The 12,485-nt window shown below is 32.2% G+C and overlaps 1 protein-coding gene across 1 annotated transcript; it reads left to right on the forward strand.

Moving 5' to 3' along the window:
• Positions 1-319: 319 nt before the first annotated feature.
• TRIADDRAFT_50796 (uncharacterized protein) lies at positions 320-7,555 on the forward strand (the record flags this gene model as incomplete). Its single annotated transcript, XM_002115977.1, has 8 exons — positions 320-437; positions 2,860-2,902; positions 3,294-3,435; positions 4,114-4,274; positions 4,529-4,657; positions 4,880-5,009; positions 6,507-6,660; positions 7,365-7,555. The coding sequence occupies 8 exons, from the start codon at positions 320-322 to the stop codon at positions 7,553-7,555; spliced, it is 1,068 nt and encodes a 355-aa protein (XP_002116013.1).
• Between the last annotated feature and the right edge of the window lie 4,930 nt (positions 7,556-12,485).

A 12,485-nucleotide genomic window follows, 5' to 3' on the forward strand; every position in this document is an offset into this window, starting at 1 on the left:
AATAAGGTAGCTCTACGTCATTTCAAATCTGCAGTAAAGAGACGAAAGTGGCTCTCAATTCATTATTTTAATATTTAAACTTTTTAATGTTTCATTTTTTTACTTACGCAAATTGATATTAATCTACGATCAGCAGCCATGCTTATATTAACATTCTTAAATTATTCTAATAATTTTGTCAGCATTATCATTGCCCGAACAGCATAGATTCACTTATCCATTACACTAATAAGATTTCTCCTTTTTTATCTTACTATAAATTGGTTTATCAGGCTATTAGCAGAAAGAATTACAAGCATTTGTTTAAATAGTTTTACCAATGGGCTGCTTAGTAAGTAAAGATGAAAGAGCCGCAGCAGAACGAAGTAAAATAATTGATAAAAATTTGAAAGCCTCCGGCGATGTATCAGCTAAAGAAGTAAAATTGCTTCTGTTAGGTACTAAATTGATGATGTTCTTGCTTTTATCATGCTTTATTAAATCGTTATATAGTAATCATAATAACTTATTACCATCCAGTTTAAACAAGATACTTTAGTACTGTAAGAAAATTTAACTATTTGAGCGAAAACAGCACGACAATAATAAATAGAATATTATCTATAAAATACGAACAAAATCATTAAAATTGTTTCAATAACTAGCATTGTGAAACAGCCCGTTTAAAAAAAAATAACACCAAAAGCGGTAAAATTGTTTTATAGATAGATTTTACTAAAGGATATGTATGTGATGATTAGTGATAAATTTGATAACTAATTGGCAATATCATTAAGACTCATAAGTGAATATTGTTGAAGCTACCCAACCCATAATCTTATTTAAACTGATTCATTTACTATCCAAAAAACGGATAAAACAAGATTTGAACGAAGCTAATTAAGTAAATCTATTTTTTACTTCTTGCACTTTCACAATCCAATCATTATACTTATAACTATCTATCTGGATCAAATTTTTATTGACTTGATATGTTTCTCGTTATTTTAAAATATCATACGGTGTATCAAGGATAATTAAGATTCTGTTATCTGTAAAATACTAGCAGTAACATTTTATATAATTAGTAAAGTTTAAGATATTCTGCTGGTTGCCATGGAAATATCAGTTTCCGAAATGAATATAAATGAATATTAATACTTGCATATGTACTTGGAATTTTATCATTATTTAAATAGATGATCCCTATCAAATATAAAGATTTAATCATCCTATATAATTACGTTGTTTGTAAGAATACTAGTCCTGATATTTTACTTAAAACTTTAATAGTTTTGGGAGCAAAGTTAGTGCTGGCTACAAAGTATTCCATGGTGAAATGCATTACAATTTTCATAAAACTTATTCTTCGTGTCCGGTAGCAAATAATTAGTATTATTCACAGATATGCCAATTACGATATTGTCCTTGATGCGCTGATAATTTACAATAATTACTGCAGTGACATGCTGTATAAATTTATAGTCTTATTTTTTTTATGTTATGTGTTTTTTGGCACTACAGTTAAGAAAGTTTTATATTTTAATTAACAAACTTCTTAAGTTATATTATACGTAGCAAGAATCTTATTTCACTAACAGAAAAGTATACACTGTAAGCTTGATTAAGTCTAATTAAGTCCAACTTTTATGATATCCGGCGATTACAATTTCTATCATTAATGTATATGTCCACATATAGCCCACAATTATGCATTAAAAAAGCATACAATATGTAAATGTATATATACTTGCTAAACCTGCACATCTAGATAGCACACTAAGGTATTATTCTTGATAAATTAATTTCTTTTAAATAAATTTAAAATGTAAGAGTTTAATGTTGACTTAAAAAGATGTATAATGCAACTTCATAAAGCATAGTGCACAAAAGAAAATAGTTATGTGGAGGCGTAAACATTGCAATTGCTAACTTGAAGTTTTACTCCTTCGGCAATGTTGCCTAAATAGTAAAGTACGGTCAAGTAATCGAACCTTAGAATTAAGAAAAGTATATAAAGATGATGACGATTGTATGAAATTTATTTGATATACAATAATGACGAGAGGCCATAATACCGATAGGTTTTTACAGGATAAGATTTCGATTCTGTCATAATGTAGGCGTATAATTGGTGTATCTTCATTTAGGTAGATTCGAATTATTTATGTTATAGAAAATAAAAATTTGCTCATTCTTCTCCTTCCATCCTTGCAAATACGTTATAACACAATAATATCTAAAATCCGGATTTTATTTTAAACCTTAATTTTAAAAGTTAAGTGTTGTAAAATGCAATAGATCATTAAATCGGTTACCAGCATGCATTTTATTACACTTTTTTTTAATTGATGGTATTAATATTGCTATCAATTTATCTATTGTTGAAATTTTAAAGTAACGAAAGTGCCCCTAAATCATTCTAAAGACTCTAATTATTACGTGGATATCACAATACCGTATTGAAATCGTTGATCATGAATATTATTTCCATTAAGATTTCCATTGTATCTGCCAGAAACTAAATATTTTCTATTATTTTCTAGGATAAAATTAATAGTGAATTTAACTAATTTAGTGCTTCATCCTCGAAAATGAATGCATTTCCTATCAAATATTTTCGTAAATAAAAATGTGTTTCTACAAGATGATATAATTCATGTATTGTATCTTGTATAATGTAAAAGACTTTAGTCTATTTAACTATCAAATAAGTTTAATTACTATGTAGCTGTCAATCATCTTCAGAACCCAAGATGATACAGCTACATGTATAAATAATTCAACTGAAATAATTATTCAATATAGAATAAATCTTTAACATTCATAACTAAATCATATTTTATACTTAAACCTTATTTATAATTTTGTCTAATGAAGGTGCTGGAGAATCGGGTAAAAGCACTATCGTTAAGCAAATGAGGTAATAATTACCGTTTATGTTAAGATGCAATTAAAAGTCGTTTTATAACTCTTAAACAGTACTAGGTTATATCTAATGAGAGTTAATATAAAAAATATGACAATGGCGAAACTGCAATTACCTTATTATGTATATACGTTCATATATTAAATAATCAACGATACATAGACCAGTATTTCTTTTCTGGTTGTCATGAACTGTTATTTGGGTTCGGTCCATCAGCCAACCATGACAGTAGCCATAGCGGCTATCATCTAGTCATTACTTTTGTAGTATTCTTTCTGTAGAAAGTATTTCATATTCTGCAACATAGCGAATTTATTAATCGCAATATGTCATTATTTGTGTGACATCCAATAAATTACGTTACTGATTTATTGTTTAAAAATAGAATAATCCATGAAAAAGGCTACAGTGAACAGGATTGCGTGCAATACAGGCCAGTCGTCTATAATAATACTGTTCAATCGTTGGCGACAATTATTCGAGCTTGCGGTCCCTTAGGTATACCGTTTGAAAATCCATCACTTAAGGTATAACCAATTTTATGTTCATATATCTTGTAATAATTATTCTATAATCATTCTGTAAGCTTCTATAAAATTATCGTCATTCTTTGAAATACGGATTTATAAGTAATTCAAGGCATAAAGTTAAATGCTGCTGTTTTTATTTATTGTACTATTACTGGGTTAAAAATATTTCGGTAGAGCTAGGAAATAATTCTATGCTACAATTATTGATTAAATATACCGGCTTAGCTTATAAATTTCTTGATTCGTTTCTAGCTTTACATTTAAAAGAAACTACTCAGTAACTTAACAAAAGTGACAGATAATTTTATATATACGATGCATTTCACGACAGTAATTATTTTAGTTGATGGAAATTAAATAAAATAAAGAATATGCATACATTTATTTTGATACTGTTCTTTATCAATTAATTATCAACACTCTAACCAGAAAATTTCTTATTAAAGAGCTTTATTGTTATATAGTAATTTTTTTATTTCCTTACTGATATTAATTTATACAGTACTAACCTTAACATGTTTATCAATTACAATATTTCTTTTAGTGCTATTAACAGGTATCAAGTCCAATTAGATAGGATACCTAGGAATAAATAATAAATATGACAAATTTGAAGCTTATGCATCGATATTTGTCTTTAAATCCTTTCCTTATACTTCATTCGGTTTGCAATAGGATTTATCTAAGGAATATTTTAGTATGATTGAACGCCAAGGCGACAGTGTTGAACTAAGTAAAAAATTACTGACTCTTATGAAGACTATTTGGGCGGATAATGGAATCCAAGAGTCTTTCAAGCGATCTAGGGAATACCAGTTGAATGATTCTGCAGGATAGTAAGTTCTAAACTCTCTATATTTTTATGAAATGAACATTCGTAAATCTCATTGAAAATTGTGCCCGGTTTTTTCTATGACGATATCGCCATGCTTAATATATAAATTAAGAAATATGCGTAAATATGACTAATCTCTTGGTATTTTATCCACGAAAAAGATTAGATTAATTGTCTTTTACGACATGTTCATGCTTTTTAGCAACTAGATTAATTAAGTTGATTGATTTGATGAATACTTGCAATATAATTTAGTTATTTGAATGATATCGATCGCCTGGGAACGTCAAATTATATTCCGACCCAACAAGACGTATTAAGGACAAGAGTGAAAACAACCGGAATTGTAGAGACACAATTTTCTTTCAGGGATTTTCGTTTTAAGTAATTACTTTTCCAAACGATCATAGTAGATTACTTAACCTAGTCAATTTGCTTTTTCTAAGAAGCAATTAGAGATTGTAATAGTTATATAATCCACTGATAAGCATGCTCTTGTTTCCGTAATACTGTTATCAGTTTTTACTCAATACTATACTTTATGGTATTTACGATGTTTTTTTCATAAATATTATCATAGTCATTAACAATATGCAAATAATTTAGAATGGTAGATGTTGGAGGCCAGCGAAGCGAACGGAAAAAGTGGATTCATTGTTTTGAAGGTGTAACAGCCATAATATTTTGTGTTTCATTGAGCGCATATGATTTAAAACTGGCGGAAGATGAAGAAATGGTAAGTTAAATTTACAAGTAGAGTTACAAATATTTAACTTATAACGAGAGATTGGAACACTGACATTATTCAGAGCTTGATCGATAATTATTTTCTATAGTATTAGCCTAGAAGCTTTCTTTAATCGTCACGATATTACTGAAAATTTAATTTCAGATCATGTAATCAGGTCATATCGGATCAGTTGATATAGTCAATTTGATCGTGTATATCAAGAATTGCCGTATCTATAAGTTTATAAAGGCTGAGATAATTTTCTGTGTTTACTACAGCTACTATAGTTTAAGACCACGATTTATCTTTTAAACATCATGCGTTGATGAAATAAATTTTCGACCTTAGCTATTATGTAAATATAATTGCAATGTTGTTTTTCTATACTACATTATCTAAAGTACGAAGTAGTAAATACACACCGTAAATATTATTTATGCCCTTAAGCCTATTAAATGAAAAATAATAAATCATTTGCGTGAAAATTGACCGTCCATTATAATGATTGAAGATGCTATAATAATACTCTTGTACTCATACGCAAGGCATAAATGATTCTTTTTTATGATAAAAGTATGAACAATTGGAGTAAAAGATACAACACATATACGTATACCGTAGAATAATAGTTATTTTAGGCTTAGATACAACTGCCAATTCGGAGAGATTTTTCAATAAATTAGATACTAAGATTAGTATCGTAACTTGATAGGGTTATAGCACTTTCTAATTTCTATACTGTAAAAGTGCAATATTGTACGATTAGCTTATAATACCACAGTCCAAGGTAATATTTTACTGTAGATTATTTATTTCGCATTAACAATGTATGAAATTTATATTTTAGATTATTCAAAGATGTATATCAATAATACGCGTAGTTTTGTTGATTTTTCAATATTATACCGATAAAAGTATACTCATTTATTGTATTACATTGGTAGGATATTGATTTCAGGGAGGGTTTAGGCTTTCATTGAATTAAAATATGCTGAAGCGATTTGGAAAGATTAACTTTCTTCATAATCTTCAATTCTTTTTGCTGTATCTTACTGTCGTGTTCAGCCTACGATACCTAAACCATTGCATAATTCCACATATAATTTATAGCTGATTTACTTGACTACAATCAGAGTTAGTGTTGTTTGAGTGGTACTTTGTGGATTATTTGCTAAAAATTTGTACTGCCAAAAAGATTGTAATCATTATGAAGTAAAAGGCACTCTACCATTTAGTAATTTCTTGAAAGATTTAAATGTGCTCTATCCTTTTTTAAGAGAAGTTGGTAACAGTGAGATTTAATAGTTAAGGTGTCGATATATATATATATATATATCAAGTATTGTAGATTTCTTAATCTACAAAACAGGTATATGAATGTCACCGATAGATAAGCTAATAGGCTATCGATTAGATCTAGCTGTTAGGTTATTATTACGTTGTCAATATCAATTTAAACCATATGATACTCATCGAAGTGATTTATTATCTTTGCATTATTAGAATCGTATGGTTGAAAGTATGCGGCTATTTGATTCAATTTGCAACAATCAATTCTTTGAAGAAACTTCAATAATCTTATTTTTGAACAAGAAAGATCTGTTTCAGCAAAAGATAGCTGTATCTCCACTAACATTATGCTTTCCTGAATACAGTGGTACAGTATTAACTATGTTAGATTAAATGTATACCTATCTTTATTTTATTTCATTTAGACTTGATTACAATGTTAATCAAAGTGTTTGGATCGCCATAATTGTGGGTTGAGGAAATTCTGAGCGTTGCAAATAATAATTACTTTTATAAGTTAATACACGTAAATACTGTCTGTAGCTGTATACACTCATTATATATCAATCCGGTAATCTTTACTTGACTTCAATCAGTTTATAATACCGTATGGCAGCAGCTATAATATAATCACGAAATATTAATTTAATATTTAGTATTGGTATTGGATAAACTACAGATTTAAGATATTGCATAGTCAAATTCTTAAATTGGAGTTTAATCGTTTATGCCTCACTACTAAATATGATGCAAAGATACTATACCGTATTAATGATAAATTTTATTTTAAATTACTGCATTCTGATTTTATACTTTATTAAAAGTTTCAAATGTAGCAAATAAATTGTTTAATAGCAGCATAGCCGGCAATAGAGTTTGCTATATTGGATATTTTACATCCGTAGTTGCCGTTATGCGTGAATTGTATCGTAACTTGCGCTTCAATTTGCTTAATCTGTTTATCTTCTAAAAGAAAGGAGAATTATTTGCTACGGGACTTTATTTATTTGATGATACGATGTAAATTATCATCAATTGGGGCATAATATTAACGGTATTCGTAACTTTTAGGTGCTAATAATTATCAGGAAGCGTCTTCGTACATTCAGACTGTTTTTGAAGATCTAAACAGAAAGAAAGAATCTAAAGAAATTTATACCCATTTCACTTGTGCTACTGATACGGACAATATTCAATTTGTATTTGATGCAGTAACCGATGTTATTATCAAGAATAACCTGAAAGATTGTGGCCTATTTTAACAATTAGCAAGAAATTCTGATACTACAATGGCATTCATTTCAAATAGGACTAGTACTCATTTGTAAAGATTCGAACTAATCTATAAGCTAACAGTGAGTTTTTGTTATTAATATCGAATACAGTACCTACGCGTACATACTTTTCTTTATTTTATGATAGCTGATAATTATAGATAATTCATTATTATCCATCGAATTATAACTTATGATCAATCAGATACATTACGATTTGATTTGGCTCACTTTAAACTACCTCATGTTGGTATACAATTTGATTTTACGATCGGAAATTGTTTTTACGTATTGTTCATACATCCTGGTGGTTACATCTGGAGTATGGACGGCATCAAGTGAATTTGTAGTATTTAACTTTAATGTAGAATGGCTATAAACAAGCACTTGAAAGTAGAATAAACGTATTGCTTTTACCACACTAATGGGAATAGTATGAAATACTAGTTAGTCATAATTTCTATGTTGGGCTACGTCGCATAAATTGGATGGTACAATAATTGATTTCTTCTTTACAAATTAATTATGCTAGCCGTTTTCATTGTATTATTATTCTTTTTTTCTGATCTTCAATTTTATTAATGCTTGTAAGCTAATACTGCGGTAAGTGTTGCCATTTATCTCGCGAAATACGCATAGATTATTGAAGTAACAATTATGATGCAAATAATACGTTGGTTATTTAATATAGAGCAAGTTGTTCACTTTGCTGCCATGAGCAATAAATTGATATCCATGACATTAAGATTTGAAGGATAAAAGTGTGAACATGTAGGAAGATAATAAAGCGTGGTATAGCTGTAGATGATGTTAAGATGAAAATAGAAGGGATCCACTGTTGCTGGTCATTAACATATTCGTATCGTAGTGGTTGACTATTCTTTACAAATAATGATTGATCTACAGCATAATAACGAGGTGTTTCTTCGCTTACCATGACCTTGTCCGTGGTGTAAATTAAGAATCCTGTGATAATCTAGATGATAATGTTGGCGAAAGTTGTTGGTAGTCTTTGACCTACAATAGTGGTTAAATAGCTGATATAAATAAGGACTAATTTGTCTAAGGTAGCAAGCTAAAATCAGATTTATTGAGATTCAAGTCAAACAAGCTTGCCTATTCTTTAGCTTACTATTCCACTGTAAGTTCGGCAAGTAAAGTAATCCTATCGTACCGTCAGCAGGTGTCAATTTGCTTTCATCACCCATCAGTAGATTAACTAATTCATTTTCATCTACTAAACGATACAGTTTATTGCATTAGGCTTGTTTAACAATGCATCAAGTCCCAAATATAAATTCCATTTCAATCGCTTTCTGCTAGCTGTAGCCGTGTTCATCAGTTGTTGTAGCGTTACCGCAAATTTACGCATCCGTCATTTCATTTTTCATTGATGGAAGGAAACAATTTGCTTCCATAGGAGACTATATGATATCTAGAGTGATGTTCTAGTTTTATCCATAGTCTATAGAAGGATAGAGGAATCAGTTGTGTCTACCCGCGTATAATAGCAGTGGCAGTAAATGGACTTATAGCAGCGCGACTGCAGAGTGATATCCATTTTTTTGGTGAGGGCCGGTGGGGGGGGGGGGGAATCTGAATTTGTCCTTGTACATTGTACAATTAATGATACAGTTGACGAATTGCTCTGAACCTTCAAGTTAGTAAAGTACTGTACTAATATAAAGTACCGTTTTTAAGCGGCGAAATATTTTTTCTATCTTATTTATTTATTTACTTAATTTAGATTCTTCCCTGGAGCTGTGGTACCAGCAGTGAAGGGAGTGCCAAAATAGATCACTGACTATACACGATACACAGTAGAGTGGTGTGAGGCAGTTTGCTTTGTAGTTGCCAATATTCAGCTGAAATGATTCTACACATTCTTGATTATCCTCCTCTACTCTATACTAGTACCACCGTAAAACGAGTAAAATGAGTTTGTAGGATAATTGACGCAAGATATGGAGTGCCAGCAAACTGCCGCTCATTACAGTGTAAGGGAATTGATGTGGTAGCCGATGGCATTCACACTATTTCAGTAGTACTTGATATGTGTGCTGTTCTATGCTTCACTTCCAAGTTGTGTATAATTGTCACAAACCAACTTCGTGACAAGTATAACGTAAAAACAAATCTCTAAATTACTATAGTCTCCGGGATTCAGTATCCCTACTTACAAGAATTTAGACGCCTTTGATTCTACGTTAAAACAACTATACAATTGAGAACTGCTTTATTCAACTATCTGACGGGTTTATATACCCTTCTACAGCAGCTAACATTCACAAGTCATCTTATAATAATACTTGAGTGAGAACATCTACTAACTAGTTTTTCACAGTCGGACTACAATATGTCCATTCACAGAATTTGGGCCTGAGTTCTCGACACTTGGTTCCTCTTTCGGATCCCACCGCTGCCACCAATTTAGGCCCGAATTTTGTGAAAATTTGGTAGAAATTGGAATCCGTGTGGGGAATCCAGCAATATTGCGTTAGTATATTAAATTTTATAAAAGCTATTACACTGATTAGAATGTCTGAAACCACGCCGAAGACCAATTTGCGCAGTCTTACGAACGAGGAAGAAAGCCGGCTAGAGGAGCTGGAAAACTTTTCAGACGAACAATTAAAAAGTATGGCTAAAGGTTTAGGCATACATATCGGAAATTCAAAAACCGCTACTTTGGCTAGGAAAATTTTACAGAAAGACACTGAAAAAGCCGAAGCATTTCTTGGTGCAAGTGCACAGCCTCGTACTGAACCAAGGCCTGAAGAAAATGTTTCTCAAGGGCGAGAACAAACACTGGAGCGAATCCTAAGCCAAATGGTACTACTACAACAACAATTATTGAATAATCAAAATAGACGGGATTATTTGGAAATAAATATTCCACCACTCCCGGAAGACAAAGATGTAGATAACTGGTTGCACATGTTTGAGAAGACAGCAACAGTCAATCGATGGCCGAGACATGAGTGGGGAGCTCGTTTAGGACCCTTATTAACTGGTGCAGCTCTCGAAGCATTCAGGGAACTGACGTTGGACGAGCAGGAGGATTTTGATCATGTAAGGCAGATAATCCTTCAGGCTTATGTAATTTCATCAGATGTGTTCTGTAGGAAATTCTTTACGCTACGAAGAAAAGATGAGCAATCTTTCAGTGAATTTGGAAGAAAGAGAATGCATTACTTGAAGCAATGGATAGCAACAAGTAGCAAGTCTGTGGAAGATACTGTCATAATGGAAATCCAATATCAGGAATGGGCTCGAGCAAAGAACTTTGCTCTGTTAACATATGTGCAAGTGAGACAGCCGCAGAGCTGGAAAGAACTGATGTTAGCAGTCGATCAATTTGAAGCACAGAAAAGAGACTCCGTAGCACCTAACATTGGCAAAGGGCGACAAATTGGAAAGGATAAGAAGGCTTCCACACTAGAATATGAAGAGGAACCTGTGAAGTCTAAATTCTTGTAAGTAGGGATACTGAATCCCGGAGACTATAGTAATTTAGAGATTTGTTTTTACGTTATACTTGTCACGAAGTTGGTTTGTGACAATAATGTACCCTATAAGTGTGTCCATTGTACAAGGGACTACTACCGGTAGGATTATTATTTTAAAAGCAGTATATAAGCAAATTATTTTCTGACAGCATACTGCTGTACTGTCTCTGATTCCTGGTCTGTATGGTCATGGCATTGAATAAAGACAGTGGAAGCGCATGCTGCGCGTGATAATGCAATCTACTTTTGGTTGTGGCGTTACTCTAATGCAATGGTCTAGTGTCAATGATGGTCATTCTAATCACTTCACTTCTACCAGTAGAGTATTGGGTATTTGCTAGTAATTTGTCAGGAAGAAAGTTGTCGTATAGCAGCACAGTCCTCTCCGTCTTGATCATGGGATAGAATTGCTGTGCTCGATTTCTCTTTCTATGCGTTGCTATGGTTTTAGATTTGGCTTTTTGAAAGCCTATTGGCACAAAGTACTTACAAGACAGGTGCATTAGTGCTGTGCTTCTTGATACTACTACTACTACTGTCTACCGTCCTTTTCTTTTTTTTCTTGGACTGTTATCCTCCTCCTTCTTTGGAAAACCTTACTCTCGGCATGGGGTAGTGCACAGTCTGACTCAGATTGCGACAACGGAGTCTGCACACCAGTGTTACCATGGTGTTACACTGTTGACACTGCAGTACCAGTATACAGTACACTATACAGCGTATGAAAAAGAGTTTTTTTCTAAGTACAGTACAGTACAATGTCCAGTAGTACCGTACCGTACTGTACTGTACAGTACAGTGTAGTGTACAGTAGTTTTGAAAATACTGTACTGTACCGTTGTAAGACTGTACACTGTACAGTACAGTACTGTCGATCAGTACTGTAGTTTTGAAAATACTGTACAGTACAGTACTGTACCGTAGTTGCGTATATTCTTGTAGAAAAAACATGCTGTACAGTACTGTGTACAGTATCATTAATAATATCGTGGTGAGTTTAGCTGGAGAAGTTTGAATGGTAGAGAAAAGACTTTGGCGTGTCAATTCATAGCGTACTCGTACAGTAGAACATGCTGACATGAAAAAAAATGAGAAAAATCTGTATACTGAACATTGAGTGTACAGTACAATCGCAGCGACCACGATTTTTGTCGATCGTTGTGCACTACGGTAGATTGAAAAGGAATCGAGTGTACAGTACGGTACTGTCCAATGTCCATTGAGTGTACTGTACTGTACTGTGCAATCGCTGCTAACACGACTTCTGTCGATCGTCGTGCACTACTGTACAGTGTACAGTACTGTACTGTACGCTAGATTGAAAAAGGAATGGCGTGTACAGTGTACAGTACGGTCCAGCGTAGTACATTGTACTGTACTGTACAGTATTATGCTCGTCGTGAAAGCGT

This window comes from Trichoplax adhaerens, genomic scaffold, assembly GCF_000150275.1.
Source record: "Trichoplax adhaerens TRIADscaffold_13 genomic scaffold, whole genome shotgun sequence".
In the NCBI taxonomy this organism is placed as follows: domain Eukaryota; kingdom Metazoa; phylum Placozoa; class Uniplacotomia; order Trichoplacea; family Trichoplacidae; genus Trichoplax; species Trichoplax adhaerens.